Source organism: Dasypus novemcinctus, chromosome 17 (assembly GCF_030445035.2).
Source record: "Dasypus novemcinctus isolate mDasNov1 chromosome 17, mDasNov1.1.hap2, whole genome shotgun sequence".
NCBI classification, from domain to species: Eukaryota; Metazoa; Chordata; class Mammalia; order Cingulata; family Dasypodidae; genus Dasypus; species Dasypus novemcinctus.
This window is the reverse complement of record NC_080689.1, coordinates 51,107,366-51,130,743: the sequence shown is the minus strand read 5'-3', so window position 1 is coordinate 51,130,743 and position 23,378 is coordinate 51,107,366. Positions and strand designations below refer to the sequence as shown.

Sequence of the window (23,378 nt, the reverse complement as noted above, 5' to 3'; positions counted from 1 at the left end):
CTATAAAAGGTGAAAAGGAACAGTCAATTAAGAGGTCAAGAGACAAAGGTCAATTGCAAAAGGTTGAAAGAGAGTAGCGAGGCAATAACCAATATGGCTAGGAGATAAAGAAAAGAGAAAATGTTTCACAAAACCTCAAAGCTATGCTTGGTCTGTATTTGCCCTTTTCTTAACTATTTGGAATTCTATTGAGTGATACTAGGTATTCTTCCTTTTCATGTAACTGGTATTTTGTAAAGATAATACTAAAACAAGAGAATCACCTGCACATAAAAAACTGTAAAACTGGGGCGGCGGCCAGGTGCAGCCTTCCAGACGCAGCTTGCCAGCTGGGTCCCCAGTGTTGGCCCATGGCCGAGGTGGCTGAGCCCAAGCCCGGGGTGGTTCCGGAGACGCCGGCCTGGGAGGCCCCGGAGCACGCGGGTCCCAGCCCCGCAGCTACGAGATCCGCAGCTATGGACCCGCCAAGTGGATCAGGACCTTGGTGGAGTCCATGGATTGGGAGTCGGCAGTCCAGGTCAGTTTCTCCAAACTGAGTGGCTACACTGCAGGCAAGAACGACAGAGAGATGAAAATACAGAAGACAGCCCCGGTGACAAGCTTCTTGGAGCCGGGCTCAGGCCCTTTCAGCCAGTCCACGGTCACCATTTCCCTGTACCTCCCCTCAGCACAGCAACCCGATCCACCCAAGCCTGTAGAGCCGGGTGTTTTCATTCAAGACAGAGCTGAAATGACCGTGTTTGTCAGGTCTTTCGATGGATTCTCGAATGCCCAAAAGAATCAAGAACGACTCCTAACGTTAGCCAGCATTTTGAGGGAAGAAGGCAAAGTTTTCTATGAAAAGGTTTACTATACTGCAGGTTACAATAGTTCTTTCCAATTGCTTGACAGAAATAATAAAGTATAGTTGATTCAGAAAAATGAAGACGCCAAAGAAAATGAGTAAGAAAATGAGAATCCCACTGCCAGGGGCAAAGCTTGTATTTAACAGACATCAAGACAACCCATATGTAAGTGTGTGTTTAGTATCTTCCAGCTGAGAGCAATCCTATGTACCGAGCTTACTTCCAATGTGCCTTTTTAATGCTCAAAGTTCTGTCAGAACACGGAGACAATAATCTATCAACATGTAGATTGGGGGAAACGGACTTTGGCCCAGTGGTTGGGGCGTCCGTCTACCACATGGGAGGTCTGTGGTTCAAACCCCGGGCCTCCTTGACCCATGTGGAGCTGGCCCATGCGCAGTGCTGATGCCCGCAAGGAGTGCCATGCCACGCAGGGGTGTCCCCCGCATGGGGGAGCCCCACGCGCAAGGAGTGCACCCATAAGGAGAGCCGCCCAGCGTGAAAAGAAAGAGCAGCCTGCCCAGGAATGGCGCAGCCCACACTTCCCATGCCGCTGACGACAACAGGAGCGGACAAAGAAACAAGACGCAGCAAATAGACACCGAGAACAGACAACCAGGGGAGGGGGGGAAATTAAATAAATAAATAAATCTTTAAAAAAAAAAACAAAACATGTAGATTGGGAATGACTCTAGTTATCTGTCTGTGAGGATCCAGAAATGGGACACTGCTTCCTGCTCCTTTCTGTCCTCACAATTGGTTGCCTTTTGGTTTGTGTCATTTGGCTGTTACCCCTCCAGATACTATCAATAAAATGGATAAAATAAGAATCTTAAAAAAAAAAAACTGTAAAACTAAATCTAAAACCTGAAGGCCATAAGTAAAAATTTCAAAAAAGGGCACACAGCCAACTTGTGCACTGTACGTTAATATCTTTATCAAATTGTAAAACATAGTTCCTTCTAAAGCTCAAAATAAATGGCAAAATAACTAATGTATTTTGGATATTACCATCTAATATACTCAAATAAATTTTAAATTTTAAATATAAAGCTTTAAGAAATATTTTAAATATATAGTCTACTAAGAGAATATGTATATGACAAAGGAAATAGAGAAAAAGTAGTACTAGGAAAAAGGAAAAACCACCACCATCATATATGAGGGATTCCTGTCAAGAAACTGAACCTAAATCTGATCAAGCCTCCCCTAGATTAGTGGTTCTCAATAGGAGCAGTTTTCCCCCAGGGGACATTTGGCAATGTCATAACTGGGGGTGGACAGGCTGCAGTGCTAGTGGCATCTAATGATCAGAGGCCAAGATGCTGCTAAACACCTAAATACCCCCCAATGAACAGGAGAGTCCTCCCCACCCCAACAAATTATCCAGCAGAAAATATCAACAATGCTGAGGTTTAGAAACCCTTCTCTAGATCTAACTGGAAATACATACAGAGGTCAGATAAACATGTTAAAGAACTTCATGGGTATGCAATCAGCAAATCCAGATCATGGGAAACTCTAGAATACAAACGACCCAATTCTTCAACTAATATATTACGAAGGAGAAAAACATGACAGAGGTATCTAGGATGTAAAAGAGTCTTAAGAATCATATCTACCAAAGGCAATATGTGGCTTTAAAAACAAAACAACTGTTTAAAAAAGGTAATAACCAAATAGTTAGTAACTATTAATAATAACTAAATAGTTGATAATTTTAAGACACTATTGTTAATTTTTTTCAGATGTGATAATGATATTTTGGTTATATGTGTGGAGATACAGAACAAAGTTTTTATAGATTTAATGACTTTTAGAATTTGCTTCAAAATAATCCAGGGGCAGGAAGCTGTAAGTAAAATAAGAAGGGTCATGCGTTAGGGACTATTGAGTCTGGGTACTGGGTACACAGGGGCTCATGAGTGTCTTATCTCTACTTTTATATATGTTTGAATTTTTCTGTAACAAAAACTTTTTAAAGGGAGGTAAAAAAACAAATCCATGTCAGGACAAGATTAGAAAGAATTTAGTAATGTCAAATTAGATGTCTCTAAATCTGTGAACTTTATGAATACACATAACCTGTTGTATTTTCTTTGGTTTATAACCTTGGTGCCAATTGGCAGCATGCCTAAAATGTATAACTAGCAGATTGGGCTACTCAATTGAAAATATATATACATCCCATAATATTAGCATTTCTATTCTTAGGTTTAGTGGTTGTCCAGCAGTACCTCATTATATGAATCTTATCTCTATAATTATGTTTTGAATCATTATAAAGGAACCAGATGGTAGCTAAATAGAACCCTAGTAACTTGCCTTTGGAGAGTGAACCATATTTTTCCACTATCTCATAAACTGGATGGTGAAGTCAACTTCCTCTTTCTTCTGATAACCACAGTGCCACTGACAAGAAAGACCAATTAGATAAAAGCAGCCTATAGGCAAAAATTTTCAGTAATTGTCAGTGAATGTAATTAACAGCACTGGAATATATACCTGAATGTGATTAAAAGAGGAAATGTTAGACTGTATATAGGGTTACAGAATAAATTTGTTTTAAAAATCATGGAACTATACTACACAGTGAACCCTAAGTTAAATAATGGGCTATAGTTAATAGTACAACAATTAAAAATGTGCTATCATAAAAAAGTCAGTTATCAGTACACCAGCACCTCAAAATAAAATGAACTTAAGTAACTTGAAACAAAGCATTCGTCAAGCAAATGTTCACATAAACACAACATAAATAAAAACTATTAAAAGTATCTAAAAAATAAAATAACCTCATTAATAGACTAAGTCAAGTAAATGACTCATTTATAATTTTCCTATACATAGTTCTTATGTTCTTTTATTTGAACCTACAATTAGCACTATACCAGTTAAATATGTGTCCCAGACACTTAAATCTTCTGGTTGTTCATATGCCAGTTGAGCCCTGAACCTCAGCATAATTGCAGCTACCATCAGACTCGCCCAGGAGAACTAACAAAAGAATGATGATGGAGAACGCCCATGGCAAAAAGCAGAGTATCTACAACTGCAAGCAAGACAGTTCTATCCATCTGCCCCATAGGATCTAAGCCCCCTCTCAATCAGAAACAGGGGGGCATCACCATACCTAAATCCTCAAGACTGAGGAATAAACAAACATAAGGGGGAAATGTAACTATAGACTAAAGTAGACATATTATTATTCTAGAAATGGAAGAACCTGTAACACTGATATAAATGCAGTGGTCACCAGAGTTTCTGAGGGGAGGGAGAAAGAAGAGTAGGTATAACATGGGCCATTATTGGAACATTGGAATTTTTCTGCATGATATTGCAATAATGGATACAGGCCATTATACGTGTTGTCGAAATCTATAAAATTGTGTGGTACAAAGTGTAAACCATAATGTAAACTATAGACCATGGTTGGTAGCAATGCTTCAGTATGTGTTTATTAATTGTAATAAATGTACCACACTAATGAAAAATGTTGTTAATGGGGAAAAGGGGAGGAGGAGGGGGTAGAGTATATGGGAATCCCCTATATTTTCTATGTAACATGTAACCAAAGAGACCCTGGTCATGTCATTTAACAAATTTGTGCTCATTTATTCATCTTTTGAAACACTGGAGAAACAACTGAGTTTGTTTTAGGATTAAATAAAATAATTGTGATTTTTAAAGTAATGCTTCCATAGTTTGTTAAGCTGCATTTTGTCTGTTATTTTATTTTTTGAAGTTGAAATAAAGTAAAAAAAAAAAAAAAGAATATGTATTCTACTGCGGTTGGTAAGAGAATGCTATGTCTATTATGTCTAGTTGATTTATAGTACTGTTCAAGTGTTATAATTCTTTGTTGATCATCTTCTATCCATTAGAGAAAGGAGTATATTAAATTCTCCACTATTATTGCTGAATTGTCTATTTCTCCATTAAATTCCATCAGTTTTAGCTTCATATCCTTTAGGGATTCTGTTAGAAACATGTATGTTCATAATTGTAAATATTCCTGATGGATGACTCTTTTAGCATTACAAACTTCCCCCTTTATCTCTAGTAATATAGACTAGTTCTTTTAGGATTGTTGTTTGGATTGTTTCCATCCTTTTGCTTTCACCCTATTTGGACATTTGAGTCTACAGACAACATATTATTGTACATTGATTTTTTATCCAGTCTGACAACCTCTGCCTTTTGATTGGATTGTTTAATGCATTCACAATTAATGCTATTAAGTGGTTGGATGTACACCTGCCAATTTGGTGTTTGTTTTCTATATGTCTCATGTCTTTTTTCTTCCTCTAGTCAGTCTTTATCACCATCTTTTGCATTATTTCCTAATGTAGTATTTTAATTTCTTTTAAGTTTTTTTTATCCGCCCCCCCCCCGTGGCTTTTTTTGTGTGCTGTCTGCTCTCTGTGTCCATTCACTGTATGTTCTTCTGTGTCTGTATTTTTATTTATTTCATTTCCCCTCCCCCCTTGCAGCTTGCTTGCTGTCTGCTCTCTGTGTCCATTCACTGTGGGCTCTTTCTGTGTTCTTGCTTGTCTCCCTCCTTTTTATTGTGTCACCTTGCTGAGTCAGCTCTTCACTGCGCCTGCGGGCAAGCCTGCCTTTACAAGACGGCCCCGGGACGTGAATCGAGGGCCTCCCATATGGTAGGCGGGATCTCATCTGATTGAGCCACAGCCACTTTCCCTCCTTAAAGCTTTTTTAACTTTAACTTTTTAAGGCTATTTTTAGTGATTGCTCTAAAGCTTACAGTATAAAACTTATTACAATCTATTTCATACTTATATTAAATTAATTCCTGTTAAATACAGAAATGTTACTCGTGTAGGTCTATTCTCTCTCCCACCTTATTTGTGCTACTACTGCTATACATATTATGTTTATATATGTTACAAATGCAACAATACATTGCTATAGTTATCACTTTAAATCTTATGTTTTCTAAAGAAGCTGATTTAAAAAAAAGGGGAGCAAGTATATTTTTATAGGGTTTTCTATATTAATCTATTATTTACCCTTTCTGGTCTTCTTCATTTTTCCTATTGATTTGAGCCACCAGTTGGTGCCATCTACTTATTCCATTATAACTTTGTTGCCATCTCCTTTGTGTTATTATGGTCAAATATGACACATTTCTATATGTAATAGATACAATATACAAACATATACATATTGTTAAAGGCAATTGTTTTGAAATCTGTTAAGAGAAGAAAGAAGAAATATGCTATTATACTCTCTTTTGTAATTACCTTTACCAGTGTTCTGTTTTCTGTTTATATGTATTCAAATTACTGTGTGGTATTTATTTCACCCTGATGAGATTCCTTTAGTATTTCTTATAAAACAGGTCAGCTAGCAACAAATTCTCTCACCTTTTGTTTATCTGGGAATATATTTATTGTACCTTCATTTTTAAAAGATGGGCTTACTGTATATGACATTCTTTTTTAACAGTCTGTTACTTTCGGCACTTTGATTATACCATCCCACTGCCTTCTGGCCTCCATTGTTTCTGTTGATAAGTCAGTTGTTCATATTTGTGATAATTCCCTTATATGTGATGAATGATTTTTCTCTTGCTTCTTTCAAGATTTTCACTTTTTTTGCTTTCAACATTTTGACTATTTTATGCCTGGGTGTGAATCATGTTATGTTTATCCTACTTGGATTTACTGAAATTCATGTTTATCATCAAATTTGGGGAGCTTTCAGACATTATTTCTTTGAAATTTTTTCTCTTTCTTCTAGGACTCCCGTTACACATTTGCTACTCCACCTAAAGGAGTCCCACATTTCTCTGAAGTTCTGTTCATTTTTCTTCATTCTTTTTTTCTGTCAGGTCTTCAAAAGCATATTGATCTATATTTATGTTTACTGATTATTTCTTCTGCCAGTTCAAATCTGCTGATAAGCCCCTTAGTGAATTTTTCATTTCAGTTCTTGTAACTTTCAACTCCAGAATTCCACTTGATTCTTCTTAATAATTTCTATCTCTTCATTAATATTCTCTGTTTGGTGAGATATTTTAATCATACTTTTCTTTAAGCATGATTTCCTTTAGTTCTTTAACACATGCATAATAGCTGACTTGAAATCTTTGCTAAGTTTACCATCTGGGCCCAACCCCATTCTAATCATAAGATAAACGTGAGGGACATTCTATGAAATACGTAAACAGTACTCTTCAAGACTGTTAAAAAATAAGGGAAGTCTGAGAAATTGTTACAGGCAAAGGGCATCTAAGGAGACACGACAACTAAATACAATGTGATATTGTGGATGGGCTTCTGGGAGCAGAAAAAATACATGAAGTAAAAACTAAGGATGTGGATAAAATATGGATTTCAGTTAATAATAATTTATCAATATTGCTTCATTAATTGTAGGAAATCTACCATACCAATAACAGGGAAAACTGGGTACAGGATACATAGGAACTCTCTATATTAGCTTCACAACAAATCTATAAATCTAAAGCTATATTAAAATTTAAAATTTACTTTTTAAAAAAAGCCCTCTGATGTACTATAAGAAAATTATTAAGAATTGTGAATTCATAAGCATTCTAATCAATAATGTCTGCTGTTTTAGCCTAGAAATGTGAATGATTAACTTGTCCATTGTCCTTTGGAATGTTATAATGCTGCTATGCAGGCAACCCCCTCACCTAGTGACCAAAAAAACACAAATGTTTAAAAGGAACAAGTTACCAGACATGGCATTTGCACATCCTGTTAGTATCCCCTGTAAAACTAAAAGCCGAAAACCTCATGTTCCTGTTCAGTGTACCATGTAGAATAGAGCACTTTGGGGCATGATGTCCCACCACAGGGGGAGTGGCCATTCCCCTGGAAACAGGCATTGTTGTTCCAGGGGGAGCTGACAAATTACAAGTTGCATGACCACCCTGAGATCAGAGATTTGGTCTCTTGGCAGCTGGTCGAAGTCTCACCCAGGAGAGGACGCTCTGCCTGGGACCGTTTTTCTAATTAGGACTCTGATCGGCTGCCAAAGGGACTTGCCAGCCTTGTAAAAGATCAGATGTTGTGTTTTCCCCCAATTGGTAAGTGTTTGTATATACTTTCATTCTTTCTTATATCTTTAATTGATTACTTTCTTTTGTGATTGCTCACTTATCATAATAATTTGATATAACCTGAAATGCATTTAATTGAGTAAAGCTGCTTTTATATAGCATTTAGAGTTTCTGCCTTTTCCTTAGCAAAACATCCCCCAAGAGCCTTAGAACTATACTTTTATAATAAAACCATACTGTCCTTAAACAAATTCACTCATCCCCAGAACACGAGTTCCTTATGGACAATATGAACAATCTATAAACAAATAAATCCATATTTTTAAAAAGGGTCTAAAAGTATATTAAAGAATGGTCTTCAATAGATCAGAAAATAGAATCAGTCTTTTATGAATATGTTTGATATGAGCTAAATCCTGTAACACCCAAAACACCACAGCACTCATATAAGCAACTATTTCAGGAACATTTAAGAGAGTCAAATAACGTTATCTAATTAAACTTACCAAGAGAAGAACAAACCTTTTCTAATTCTTTGATCTCATATCTTATCTCTCTTAATCCTTCTCTTCCCACTGACCCCCAACCTCACAAAAATTTCCCACTGGTGGGTTCAAAATTCTCCTATTCTCCGAAAAATGAGTTCAGATCCTCTTTATCAAAGCAACTCATTCACTCATACTAAGACTAGGTCTGTGTAGCATAGCGTTAAGCAGCAATTATCCTGTGTTTCTGGGCAAGATAATCAACCACATGACTAGAAGAAGACTGAGCTGGGCTGAGAAAGCAAAGTCAGGAAATACACATAGGGAATTGTATGGAAAACTGAGTATCCTTCCTCCTCTATTTCATTTTAGGATATGGAAAAGGATATAAGAAGGCTAGTGATAAGGTCAATACCATGGCAAAAAAAAAAAAAACTGGTTTTTATTTCCTTTCTCTTTTTTCTATTTATCTTCTCTACTCCAAATTATTCCAGCTCCACCCCAAAGCTAATGCAAGCCACCATGGTCCACTAGGTTCTTGCAGGATAGGTATGCTATCCTCCCTTATCCTTTCCTGTTCTTGGTAAACTTATATAAGAATGTCTTCTATGCTGTACAGATAGTACATTCCTAAAGAAAAAAAAATTCTGAAGATGTAACTCTTATATATGTTTATATACTTACAAATTATATCAATATACTATTGCACCAAAATAAAAATTTAAAGAGCTAAGATTAAAAAAAAAAAAAGTTAACAGTTCTAAAAACTTTTCCCATATTCCCATGGGTCATCTTATACACCTAACTTGTGAAACCACTTCTTTTGCTTTCCATTTCCCAAGTGAAGTTAATAGTAACAGATTTATCTACTATGATAAAACAAATTTGGGGAATGCTCAATCCTATCTCTTTCCTACTTGTCAACCTTATGAAGATCCACAATACTGCCTACTCATTAAGAACCGGAGCTTTAGAGTCAGACTATGAGTTCAAATTCCAGCTCTACCTCATTTAAGCTGTGTGACCTTGGATAAGTTACTTAACCTCTTGGAGCCTCAGTTCTTCACCTATAAAATGGTAATAATGTTTCCTCCTCATATGTTTGCTGTGATAATTAGAAAGCTGGGATAATCTATTCAAAGAAAGGCCAAATAAGTGTGATAATCAATACAACAGCATATTAAGGTTCTACAAGTTCTACCAAAAGAAACCTGTTTAGTGGTGGGAGCCAAGATGGCGGCAAAGTAAGGAGCTCCTGGAGTCAGCTCTTGATACAGAGCATTGGTGGTCACCCAGAGTTACCTAAAGCACCTGTTTGGAGGACCCAGGAGACCAGAGGAGTATCCTGCAACATCCTTGAGAGTGTCTAAGGAGGAGACCGCCCATCTGCATAGAGGATTCGTGAGTAGAGCCCTCCACACTGTAGAGGTCTGTGCTCATGGTGCACAAGCCGCCTCGGGAGCTATTCCATGGTTGGAGTTGGAAGCTGCACTTCTCAACAGGAGGAAGACATGGTGTGGCACCGACTTCAACTATTGATTGATTCGGTGGGCTGAAGCAGAATCCTAGGAACAACTAAACTTTGAGCCTGTCCAAGTCAAAGGGAAGCCAGTGGCCACCGTTTTGACTCCACCTCAGGCACAAGTGGAAGTGGGGCTGACTGAAAATCACAGTGCTTGTAAGGACCGACTTCTTTCCACCCAGGTTGGATTGCAGGTCTAGCCTAAACTCCAGTTCCACCTTCAGCAGGGAGGAAGCTGGGGGGACCTGCACGACCTCTCTAGGAATACTATAATATTCTTGCATCAATGCCAAAGATGTACTGTGTTGATAAAGGGGAGTATGGAAAAAGTGTGCCAAATATACAGTATGGACCATGGTTGGTGGTAATAGTCTGATGATATTATCTCATAATCTGTAACAAATGTTCCACAATGGTGTAGTGTGTTGTATGGGAATTCTACTCATGAGCTGTGCATGACTGTTTTGTAAGTTCACAACTTCTGTAATAAAAATATATTAAAAAATAATAATAGGGTGGGTTGGGGGGAAAATACACCAAATGTAAGACATGGACTAAAGTTAGTAGTAACATTTTTATGATATTCTCTTATAATTAACAACAAATGTTTCACAACAATGCAAGGTGTTTGTGTTGGGGTGATGTATGGGACCCCTGTATGATATTATGCATGCTTGTTTTCTAAGTTCACAATGTTTACTATATACCTATTGTTTATGTATGTTCACATTGAATGATATACTTCAATAAAATTTTTAAAATAAATAAATTTTAAAAAGTAAATGGTGACATATATTTACTATTTAAAAAAAAAAGAAGTAATAATATATGGCTGAGATACTAGGTCATACAAGGCTTCACCACTTTCTGCTTACTCTCTCTCGAATCACTTGCTCTAGGAGAAACCAGCTACTATATTACCATATGGAAAGGCCCAACACCACTGGCCAACAAGCTACAAGGAACTGAGGGATGAGGCTCCAACAGCCCCGTAAGTAAGACTGAAGGCTGATCCTCCAACTCCAGTCAAATCTTTGGATGACTGCAGCGCTGACTAACATCTTGATTGCAACTCATGAAAGATCCTGCACTAGAACCAGTTATCTAAGCTCCCAAATTCCTATCCCAATTCCTATGTGAGGTAATAAGTGTTTGTTATTTTATAGTCCTTAAGTTTGGGGGTAATTTACTATGTCTGATATTAATGGTAAATTGTAGGCTTCTTGTAGGCATAAAGTAAGAGGACTCTAGTAGACCTAAAATGGTTTTGTCTAGTATGCTGTTTCCTTTGGGGAATTGCTCACCTCTTCCCTCAGATATCAGCTGTCAATCTCACTTTACCTTACCCTTGGTCAAAGGGCTGGGTAAATGCTACAGTTTTAAATTACCTTATTTCCTGTACACAGTGACTTCTCCAGAGGTGGGTATAGAACCTAAGCAAGGAAAATAATAATCTTCCCTTGATCAATCTACACATTGGGAAGAGAGATATACATCTTTCCACTGCTATTGCTAAACTGAGAAGATGTGAGCCTGGGTCTGCTAGCCATCATCTTACCCTCTGCATGTAGTCTGCTTGTTTACAGAATGACAGAGCCAAGCCAGATAGAGATAAGAGATAGCTGAAGCCAGGAACTAAGTTGGAGCTTCTTACATACATAAGCCAATAACCTCCTTTTTTGCTTAAGTTAGTTTGACACTAATATAGATGTGTATTTTTTTAAATGTAAGTTGTATTAAGTACTATAAAAAGGTTCAAAATATCCAGGGAAATTAGACGATCAGATCTGGTTGGGATAACTGGACAGGAATTCATGGTAGAGGTATTCAGGAATCTAGACTTTAAAGAAGGGAGAGGACTTCAACAAGTGAAAATGGTGATAGATACAGAATATTCCAAGTAGCAACAGAAAAGGATATGGCACGTATGGAAAATGTAGTCCAGCATGGTTGGTGACAGATCATGGAAGCCTTAAATTATATTCAAAGAGACTAGGGTATATCCTCCAGTCTAAAAGGGTATGTGAGGGGGAGGTATCACATGATGACAGGTCAAATTCATTTTGTGATCAATACTGTTTGGCTATCGTCAAATAGCTATGTACTCAAAACTTTTATCTTATTAATCCAGTTCATGTTTCTCTACAATATGCGTAAGGTTATTAAATGACTGAATAAAATTCAGGTATATTTCCTCTGTTTTTGATTTCTTCTAACCTATTTAGGTTAATAACCTGGCAATAAAGAGGAAGTTTGGCTTATTTGGCAATCACATTGCAGGGGTTCTTAACCTTTTTTGTTCCACAGACCACTTTGCCAGTCAGGTGAAAACCACAGACCCCTTATTAAGTCTATACTATATTACAGATTGTTTAATAAATATATCACACCCACACCAACATGGCCCCACAAGAATGTTTTTTTTTCATTTAAATTCAAGTTCATTGACCCCTTTTTAAGAACCCCTGCTTAACTGACTCCTGCATCTTGAGTGATACTAATGAGCTCTCTTTAATTAAGTAAACTCAGAACTATACTGAAAGATCAGAAACACGATAAACCTGAAACTTATCGGCTTCCAAGTTCTTAAGTCCCCTTTTCTGCACCACCACCACCCAGGTCCATAAATCATGACCAAAAAAATCCACACAAAAGTACTAAGAATGGGCTTGGGCGAAGGCCTCCTACATTTATATTGGCAGCAAGTAGTGGCATACATGGCACAAGGCCCACAGCGAATGGCTAGTATACAAATACTAGACAAACGCAAGCAGTCTCAACATTGCTGGGCAGGATACCCTGTCACCCTGAGTTACTTTAAGACAAGGGACTTACATCCAAACATTGTTTCCAAGTCCTCCTAAGACTAGGCTTCCTGGTTTCTTCTTAAGCACCCCTTCTGTCCACAAGAACAGAACCAGAGAGAAAGAACGGCAACAATCTGAAAGAAGTCCAACACCAGGGACTGCCGGTTGGCAGGCTACTAGTCAGAAGCTAAGGCCTTCAGGAAGGCCAAAACCCAGGTCTCACTGGGTCACTGAGTTTGCAAAAACAAACACTCCTCTCTCTCTCTCTCTTAGTATAATAAATATAGAGAAAAGAAACACCATAAGAAACAATGATTTTGTTAAATACTTTTTTGGAAAAATTTTAGCTCAGTAATCACAAATATATCTCTTCTTAAATTAAGAGTTTAAAAATAAAATCATTTCAGCACAAAAGCATTTTGCTAAATGCCAAGTGTTAAATAATTTTTTTTTGTTTTGTTTTTTCCCAAGTGAATGGCTTAATTATAGCTATCAAAATACTCAAGTTGTGTGGTCAACTTAATAACACCATTAAACAAACCCAGGATTACCAATTTATACCAACATATCCATGCAAAAACCCGAGTTACTCCAGATTCCTCACTTGCTTTCACCCCCCACATCCCATCAAGACATCTCCAAGCAACTCATCTATGTTCAAAATATATCCTCTATCAAAAATATATATATATATATCCTCTATCTACTCATTTCTCTTCACTTTGATGACTAAAATTCCTGACTATTAAAATACTTCCATCTTCCTTGCTATTATTATCTCGCCTAGACCACTGCAACAGTCCCCTAAAGTGGTTTCCTGGCCTCATTATTTTTTTCACAACACCAGTTCTTATCAGTTTTCCCTGGGCTTGGCAAACAAATTTAGGAATATATTAGGAAAACTTTTAAAAGGAAAGAAACTGTCATTAGTGAGGTGTAGCAATAAAAACGTGGAGATTGCTAGAGTCATGTAACCCTATTTCTAGTATGTTTTGTTTGCTTATTTTATTGCTTTTTGTCTCTTGATTGTTCTAATACCTTTTTTTTTAGGATTTATTTATTTACTTCCCCCCTTCCCCTTCTCCCACCCTGCTGTTTTTGCTGTCTGTGTTGTCTTCTCTTCTAATTTTCTCTCCTCTAGGATTCACCACGGTTCAATCCTGGAGACCTCTGATGGTGAGAGAGGTTCCGTCAGCTGCACCACACAGTTCCTGGTTTCTGCTGTGATTCACCTTGACTCTTCCCTTGTCTCTCGTTTTGATTCGTCATCATTTTGCTGCATGACTCACTTGTGCGGGGCACTGGCTCACCACGCAGGCACTCACGCAGGCACTGGCTTGCCACACGAGCATGCTTTTTCTTCTTCTTTTTCACCAGGAGGCCCCCAGGGATCAAAGCCAGGTCCTCCCATATGGTAGGTGGAAGCTCTATCAGTTTAGCCATATCTGCTTCTCTGTTCTGATATCTTCTTTTTTTTTGAGATTTGTTTTTTTATTTTCTCTTCCCTTCACCCCCTCCTCCAACCCCACCATTGTCTGCTTTCTTGTGTCCATTTGCTGTGTGTTCTTCTGTGTCCGCTTGCATTTTTGTCAGGCAGCACGGGAATCTGTGTCTCTTTTTGTTGCATCATCTTATTGCGCCAGCCCCCCCCCACTGTGTACAGTGCCACTCTTGAGCAGGTTGCACTTTTCACGAGGGGTGGCTCTCCTTGTGGGGTGCACGCCTTGTGCATGGGGCTCTCCTACATAGGGGACACCCCTGCGTGGCATGGTACTCCTTGTGCACAGCCACACTGCACATGGGCCAGCTCACTGCACGGGCCAGGAGGCCCTGGGTTTGAACTCTGGACCTTCTATATGGTAGGTAGATGCTCTGTCAGTTGAGCCATATCCGCTTTCCATGTTCTAATACCTTTTTAAAATGAAATGTTAATTTTGGCTCTGTTCATTTCCACATACCTAATCTTGTTAACAGAATGAAGGACGAAGGTTTGTTTTTATGTTGAGTTCCCATCTTACCTAATACTATCACATAAAAATTTGGAAGCAAAAGAAAACTGCTTTTAATGTACAAAAAAGCAATTCCAACTTTAGTGATTTTTTTTCCCCTGGGCTCTTGGCATCCTGGCTTCACTCCTGACCATACTATAATGCATCCTCCAAGTGTTAGTCAAAGTGATCTTACTAGAACATCAATCACATCTTATCACTCCAAGTATACTTCAAGTATAGTCTAATAGAATATTGGCAGCATCCAGAGAAGAGCTGGATGAAGAGGCTGGTAAATGTTAGTAAACATAGGTGAATTACATTCCCTCATGCTGCTACCATCCCCTAAACCCTCTTATATGAAATACTTAGAACAAGCAACTTCATAGAGACAGAAAGCAGAAGAGTGGTTACCAAGGGCTGGGGGAAGGAGAATGGGGAGTTATTGCTTAATGGCTAAGAGTTTCTGTTTAGGGTAACAAAAATGTTCTGGAAATAGAAAGTAGTAAAGTTACAAAACACTCTCAAAGTACTTAATGTCACAGAATTGTACACTTAAAATGGTGAAAATGATTTTTATGTTAGGTATATTTTACAACAATAAAAATAAAATGAATGAAATAAATAGCATACAATAATAATAAGTTACAAGGAATAAAAATAAAACAGAAACAAATTACAGGAGGCAGATCAGTAATTGCCTAGGAATTGGGGTGGAGGAAGAGATACAATACAAAGTGAGACAAGGGAACCTTTGGGGGGTGATGGACATGCTCTCTTTCTTGATTGTGGCAGTGGTTTCACCGGTGTATATATTTGTAAAAACTCATCAAATTATACTTCAAATAGGATCGGTTTATTTTATGGAAATATAGTATCACTCAATAACATTTTAAGAAATAAAACAGGGAAGTGAAAGACCAAATATTCGAGTCAGTGAAGGCCCCGCTGTGGTGATTTTTAAGAAAAGAAGCGAAGGAAGTGAAGGAGTTAGTTATGCAGGTATCTGGGGAAAGAACTACCTAGAGGGGAATAGCAAATGCAAAAGTCCTGAAGGGAAACATACCTGGCATGTTACAGGAGTCAGCATGGTCTGTGTGAACAGGTGAACAAGGGAAAGAGCTCTTACTCAATTAACATGCGAAGCCACTGGAGTGAGAAAGAAAGCCATGAATACATTCTCTAACTTAGGGCAAGAAGATGTGGCTCAACCAGTTGGGAGCCCACCTACCACATAGGAAGACCCGGATTCAGGTCACAGTGCCTCCTAAAGAAGACAAGCTAGATACCACCCCTGCCACAACAAGCTAGGTGCTGCACCTGCTGCAACAAGCAGATGCCTAAATGAGCAGATGCCAAAAGCCAGCAGACACTGAAGCTTGCGAGGAGCAGATGTGTTTCAAGCCACTGGATCCTTGCCTTGCATGTGGGAGGTCCCAGGTTCAGTTCCCAGTGCCTCCAGGAGAAGATGAGCAAACACTGAGCAGACAGACAAGAAAACCATAGGCGGGGAGGTGTGGGGATGCGGGGGGGATAAGTAAGTAAATAAATAAATAGATAGATAGATAAATATCTTTACCAAAAAAAAAAGTCACTCTGAGGGAGCAGATGTAGCTCATATGGTTGACCTCCTAAAAACAAAACAGACAAATGAAAAAACCAACTCTCATTGAGGAGTGTATGTGACTTAGTGGTTGAGCACCTGTTTCCCATGTACAAGGTCCTAGGTTCAATCCCTGGTACCTCTTTAAAAAAAAAAAAAGGTTCACGCTGTATGCTGTGTGTTCAGAATAGGCTAAAGAGCAGAAGTAGAGAGGCCAGTTAGAGAACGTTAAAATCTAAGTGAGAGGTAGTGGTGATCTACACAGAGTAATGGGGGTGGTGAAATTTTAGATATTTTTTAATTATCACACAAAATTTCATGATGGACTACATATGGTTGTGAAAAAAAGAGAATGAAAAGCATGAGGACCACTGCTTTAATACAACATAAATTGAAGACATTAATTTAATTGCTTTGTGATATATCAGAGGTCAAGAAAAATCTAGTCATCATTCTTGGAAACAATCTCTTAATATCCAAGGATCATTAATTCTCTTGTGAGTTCATCTAGTGTCAGTAATGTAAAAATAACTTTGACATTTACAGATGTTCTGAAAACTGGAAACTTGATTTACTGTAATATTTCATAAGTAACACTTACCTAGAAACTGAAAAGGTAAGCATGAAGGATCTATATTTCATTTTAAAAATTCCTATATGATTTGGACTATGTATCATACTGCCTGCTTCAATTCTTGTTTACTTTTTTCTGTAAAACTTTTGTCAGTTAAGAAAATATTACTATTGAATTTGCTATGGATTGAATCATGTCCTCACAAAGACACATTCAAATCTTAACCCCTGGTCATGTGGATGTTGGCCCATTTCTAAACAGGATCTCTGAAGATGTTATTAGTTAATGTGAGGCCAAATTGAGTAAGGGCAGGCCTTAATCCAATATGACTGGAGTCCTTATAAACAGAGGAAATTTAGACACAGGAGGAGAAAGATGGGAAGAGAGATGGCCATGTGACAGAGGCAGAGATTGAGCTGTGGATTGCCTGCAAGCTATCACCAGCAATCTACAGACTTCACATAAAGTATGATCCTACCAACACTTCAATTTTGGATTTCTAGCCTCCGAAATGGTAAGATACTGAATTCCTACTGTTTAAGCCAACTAGTCTATGGTACTTTGTTACAGCAGCCCTGGCAAACTAAGACAACTTTATATAGAATTTTGTTAGGTAAAGTACAATTTCAGTCATTTTCACAATGACCAACATTATTTATAACTTTGAAGTGGCACACAATAAATTACACATATTTCGAGTATACATTTTGACATACCGGTGAAACCATCACCACAATTAACATAAAACATTTTTATCATCCTCAAAAGTTTTCACCCAAACCTATGTAATCTAATCCATCCTCCCACTTTACCTCTATGTGACCACTAATCAGTTTTCTGTCACTACAGATTACTGTACATTTTCCGGGATTTTATATGAATGAAATCATATCTTTGCCTGGCTCATTTCACTAAAAAAAATGATTTTGAGATTCAACCATGTTGCTGCATGTATCAAAAGTTCTTTCTTTTTTATTGCTAAGTGATACTCCCACTGACACTTTTGACTACCATATTTTATAACCAACATGTTTTCTTGGCACAGAATACTATGAGAAGCTTACAAAAGCTCCTAAATGTTAGGAAAAATAGTCAGGTTTTTTTCCCTGTTTAGTTCTCATTTCACCACTAATCAACTATGTCTGAGCAAGTCACTTACCCATCTCACATATCTTCTCTAGAAAATAAGGATATATCATATCACCTATATAATTCACTTACTTAAATTAGACGATCTCTAAAGGATTCTGACTTTTAAAATCTATTGACTCTATGGAGATTGGTAAACCTCATAGGAATACAGCAATGCCCAAGTATTGTCTGTGGCTCCTTCTGAGTTACAAACAGCAAAACTGAGTACTTGCAACAGGGACTAAATAACCCTCAAGTTTAAAATATCTGGCCTTTGAGGAAAAAGTTTACCAACCTCTGTTCTAGGTAATCATGAAATTTCCCTAAAACTACCCTAAAAAATCCTTTGTAGTGGTATTAGGTTTATTGACTGCCAAAAATAATTCTACTGTTAATTTTTTTTCCTACCACTTTCACTAACATGACCAAAGTAAAAACAGAGAGCATTGCAGTCCTATGGTGGTACTCAATAAATGTAGATGTTCTGTAAGTTACTAAAATCACAAGGCACACTCAAAACCAGAGTTCAAGAAATATTAGGAAAATGTCAATTTAAAGAAATACTAAAATAGCTTTCTAGAAAAGTCTTTTTTTTTTTTTTTTAAGATTTATTTATTATTTAATTTCCCCCCCTCCCCTGGTTGTCTGTTCTTGGTGTCTATCTGCTGCGTCTTGTGTCTTTGTCCGCTTCTGTTGTCGTCAGCGGCACGGGAAGTGTGGGTGGCGCCATTCCTAGGCAGGCTGCACTTTCTTTTCACGCTGGGTGGCTTTCCTCACGGGCGCACTCCTTGCGCGTGGGGCTCCCCCACGCGGGGAACACCCCTGCGTGGCACGGCACTCCTTGCACGCATCAGCACTGTGCATGGGCCAGCTCCACACGGGTCAAGGAGGCCCGGGATTTGAACCGCGGACCTCCCATATGGTAGACGGATGCCCTAACCACTGGGCCAAAGTCCGTTTCCCTCTAGAAAAGTCTTGAAACAGATATGTGTGTTTTCATATTCTTTCCCAAATTTTAACTTAAAGACAAAATAATCACTACTGCCAGAATAAAAAACAAATAACCTGTACAAATGGCTGGTGAAACTTAGGTATCCAAATATATTTATCACTTTCTAACCTGTCAGATTTCTGGTTTAGGAAGAATAGGAGGAAGGCTATAAAATCTTTAATATAATGATTAACAGAATGACTTTAAGGTCAGACAAACCAAAGTCAATTAGCAAAATTGGCACTGTTTTGCAATAACAATAAAAAGCCCTCTGAATGTATTTTGAAAAGGAATTACTTTTTAAAATAAGTTATCTTTTTCATTAAAATTTAAGTCAGTATGGAACTGTGAACATTGCAAAATATTAAGAAACTAAAGAAGGGAATATGTGAGGAAACTTGCCAACTAAAACTCTCATCATTACAAAAAAAGAAATAGACGTCTGTAACAGGATACAATAAAAAGCCTTTATTTGATTATCTATGTGAAAACATATCTGATTAGCTAGTTCACTGATCTGGATTTTCTCTCCATAACTCCAAGTCTTCTTTCTTTCCAAAAGATATAAACTAGGTCATCAAAAACCTGATCAGCAATATTTAGAGAACAAATGAATGTTCAAGAAAAAACATGGAAATAATAAAATTATGTTATAATGACTGTGGAAACTACATGGAAAAGGAGCAGTGTTTTATAAATAACCAAAATCAAATTTAAAATTATTTGCCGGCTCAAGAACAGAGATAGCATACTCAGGGTCCTTAGGAACAATACAATAATATAATTAAGATACACTGCTTCCCAAACCTGGCTTTGACTGTAAAGATGACTGGGTAAGATAGTTTTGTTCTATGTTGTTTAATCTCTATTCTGGGTCTTTAATTAGTACTCTCACCACTGCCTTGGAGATATGCCAAGGATTTTGATATCTAACCAAAATACAATAATGACCAACTTCTGTGCAGTCCCTTGTTTACCCGTTCTGTTCTTCTGAGATCCCTAAGGCTGGTTTCCAGATTCTATCCACAATTAGGACTATACACAAATTTTCAGAGGATTCTACCACCATATGAAATAGGGGCTTTTCCTATTATCTCTGCAAAGATGACTTTTATATAAAATCAGTCTGAATGCATGGATAATATTCTCTAATAAATAATGGAAAATATCATTTACCAAGGGAAATGGACTGAAGTTAAACTCACCTGTCCACTCTTTCCTAATTCCAACTCCACTATGGCAACAGGAGTATGTATTTGAGCCGAGCACTTTGACTGTGACTTGCCATCGACTCTCCAGCTCAGACCTTGAAGCCCGCTGTCCCAACGGCTCTGGTTAATGAGGCTTTCTCGGATTTTTGTCTTATGGCTCTTCCAGAATTTGGAAATGACAGCAGCCTGGTCAGATGTGATTCCACCTTGCTTTTTGGTTTGAGCAGTCAAGAATGCCTCCAGCTGGCTGAAATCCATGTCTGCTGATGCAATAGACTATAAAGATGACAGAAAAAGTAAAACATTTGATTTTGGCAAATAAGTGGAAAAAGATAACTTCTTAACTATAGAACATTTTGAGTGATTTTCAATCACTAAATAAGTTTTCAAAAAGGGAACCAAATGACAGTAATAAGAATAAGCTGTTCATAAGTATAAAAATATTCCCTTTGGAAATATCAAATAAGCTACTGTTAAATCCCATGTCCCCCCCAAATTCTCTATCAGTACCTAGAGTCTGATTTTTAAATAATCAGTTTCATGAATGGGGAAATAATAAAACAAGAAAATAAAAAATTAATTTAGCTCAGGAGCAGATGTGGCTCAAGTGGTTGAGCACCTGCTTTCTACATGGAAGGTCCCAGGTTCAGTTCCCAGAGCCTCCTAAAGACAAAAGCAAACAACAAGCTAACAAATAAGACAACCAATTCAGGGGAGTCAATGTGCCTCAGTGGTTGAGTGCCAGCTTCCCACATATGATGTCCGGGGTTCAATCCCAGCATGGGTACCTCAAAAAAAATTTAATTTAGTTTTCTGATTAAATGTTACATAATTTAAAGATGGCTTCTAGCCAAGTTTGATATATACAATAACTGTACAATGACTTATCCAGGAGAAGCACTAAGTAAATTTTGTTAAATGAATTATCTTAGCTTTGCAGCCTATCTTCAGCCAAATGTCTCACTCACAATAATACTCTGAAGTTGTATACTACTTTATGTTTTTCCATAAGTTTTCAAAACTTAACTGCTACTGAAACTGGGTTCTCCCTTCAAACATCCACTAAACAGTAACTAAATATAATTTCAAGTACAATAAAAATGCCTTAAATTTGCAAGGTACTTTTTTAACCTTTCAAAGCATTTTCATACCTATTACCTCATTTGAGCTTCCTAATCCTCTTTCAAAGGCAATGAGGTAAACTCCTATGTTAGCTGGGTTTAACTTCAATTTGTAGACAAGGAAACTGAAGCATAGAGAAGCAATATGATTTTCCTAAAAGTTCAATGAAATTAGTGCAGAGCCAAAGCCTCCAAACTGGTAAGCCATGTTTCCTCCTGACTAGTTTCATACTGACTACAAAGAGAAGACAATTCTGTAACATTACTAATGAAAAAATCTAAACTGGTAAACATTCTGCCAACAATGAAACAGAGATGTTGCCAGTACCTAAGAAGCAGCTATAATGGTTCAGTCTCTGGCCTTCAGAGCCTGAAATATGAAATAAATAATAATATGGAAACTATTACCACAAAACTTTTACTTCAGATTTGGCTCACTCAGGGAGGAATACAAAAGTGTTATCAGAACTCAGAGAGGCCAAGTAGCTCAGTTTAGCAGGGAATAGGAAAGCAGAAATAAAAGTGAAAAGGCAGTTTGGAGGCAGAGTACAAAATGCATCCAAAGCCATAAATTTAGATGTTGCTATATATAGGCAATAAGAAGCCACTAAAAGTTAGGTAACTGGGGAATCATGATGCAAGTTCTTGGTTAGCAAGATGAGTCTGAGAATAGTAAGTAGCTGGACTGAGGTGGGAAATCATCAGAGGACTGGGGTAATAGAGCCTTGGAGAGGACACTAACGGTTAATGATCTTGCCATCCTGCCTCTTCTTTAGTTATGCACCTATGCGCTCCTGGTCACGAGGTTGCATGGGTTCCAAAACAGACAAATCATACAACTCTCCTTTCTCTGGGCAAACTGGTTTATCCAAATAAATTTCTCAATTTTAGAGCAAGAGAAATGGTTTTGCCTCTGGGGTCAAGGCACCAGAATGAGATGAGCCTGCAGCAACCCTCTCTGATCTTATAGACAAATGCCTAACTGAAATAAAAAAGGATGAAACCAAGCAGAGGCAAGCAGAGATGAGAATAGTTCCTTTCAGTGTGATTTCCCCGTTCCGCTCCCCAAGACCCTGGTCCTACAGCCCTTCATTCAATTCTGTATGCTGCCTCAAGATCCTTCCCACCTACGAGCACCAAAAAATTCAATTTAATGTCAAGCTATGAGAGTCCTGACTAAACTAGTGTAAAGGCAGAGGGAACAGAGGACTGTAAAGGTAGACAATTTATAGGTAGAACATAGGTAGAGAAAGTAGAACTAGGGCAGAAAGAAACACACTGCCTTTCATTTCTCCATTAATTTAAAAAAAAAAAAACTTGTACAGTAAATATTACAACTTTCTGGTAGATTAAAGATATTTCACATTACAATTCAATAAACAGCTTTTGAATACCTGCCCATTTACCAGGCATTAGGACCCCAAATATCTGGCTATGCCACTCAATAGAAGCATTAATTTGTATAGCAATATACTGTTAAATGAAATTATTTCCACTGGCACCTTGTTTCACACTATCATACAACAAATCAAAGAAATTTGTATCATCTTATTGACTGATTTCTTTTACTCAAATCATATCCAGAGAAATCTATATTCTGACATGATTTCACCTGTGACAGAAATTATTTTGGTTGGGTCTAGTTAGTAAGATCTTGAACTGGGGTCAATTCATCCAAATATAAAACAATCAAAAATTAAAAGGGGAATTGATTTTGGTTTGAGTCCAAAGTCATCGGTTTTCATTTAATTTTAAAAAATATTAGAATAGCTACCACGGAACAGACACTGTTCAAGGCACCAACATCCCCATTTACCTAAGCCTAAGTCAGCAGCCTGGGACTCACCCTTCATTCTTTCCTTTCCTCTACAACTGGAATTAATGGTTCTCATCACTGGCTGCATATTAGAATCATGAAGCACTTCATAAAAACAAAGTAGTAATATTTCTCCCAAGAGCACCTGAGAAACACTGGGTCACATTTTTGGTTTCACAGAAATTAGAGTGCTGTTGGAATCTCCTGAACAGGAGCAAGGAATGCTAAGC

At 37.7% G+C, this 23,378-nt stretch overlaps 1 protein-coding gene, 1 long non-coding RNA gene and 1 pseudogene across 2 annotated transcripts in view; 2 read left to right on the top strand and 1 right to left on the bottom strand.

The window, feature by feature from the left end:
• The window catches only part of COMMD1 (copper metabolism domain containing 1), a 222,344-nt gene that overhangs the window by 107,112 nt on the left and 91,854 nt on the right, over positions 1 to 23,378 (bottom strand). Inside the window, exon 2 of the mRNA XM_004476528.4 lies at positions 20,206 to 20,487. Coding sequence (XP_004476585.2) covers positions 20,206 to 20,487 — 282 coding nt within the window. The remainder of the gene's footprint in view (positions 1 to 20,205; positions 20,488 to 23,378) is intronic.
• On the top strand, positions 351 to 946 carry LOC139436799 (heme-binding protein 2 pseudogene; annotated as a pseudogene).
• The window catches only part of LOC131273974 (uncharacterized), a 28,059-nt gene continuing 12,264 nt past the window's right edge, over positions 7,584 to 23,378 (top strand). The window contains exons 1-3 of the long non-coding RNA XR_009181159.2: positions 7,584 to 7,926; positions 10,806 to 10,897; positions 13,855 to 14,127. This is a non-coding gene — a long non-coding RNA (uncharacterized lncRNA). The remainder of the gene's footprint in view (positions 7,927 to 10,805; positions 10,898 to 13,854; positions 14,128 to 23,378) is intronic.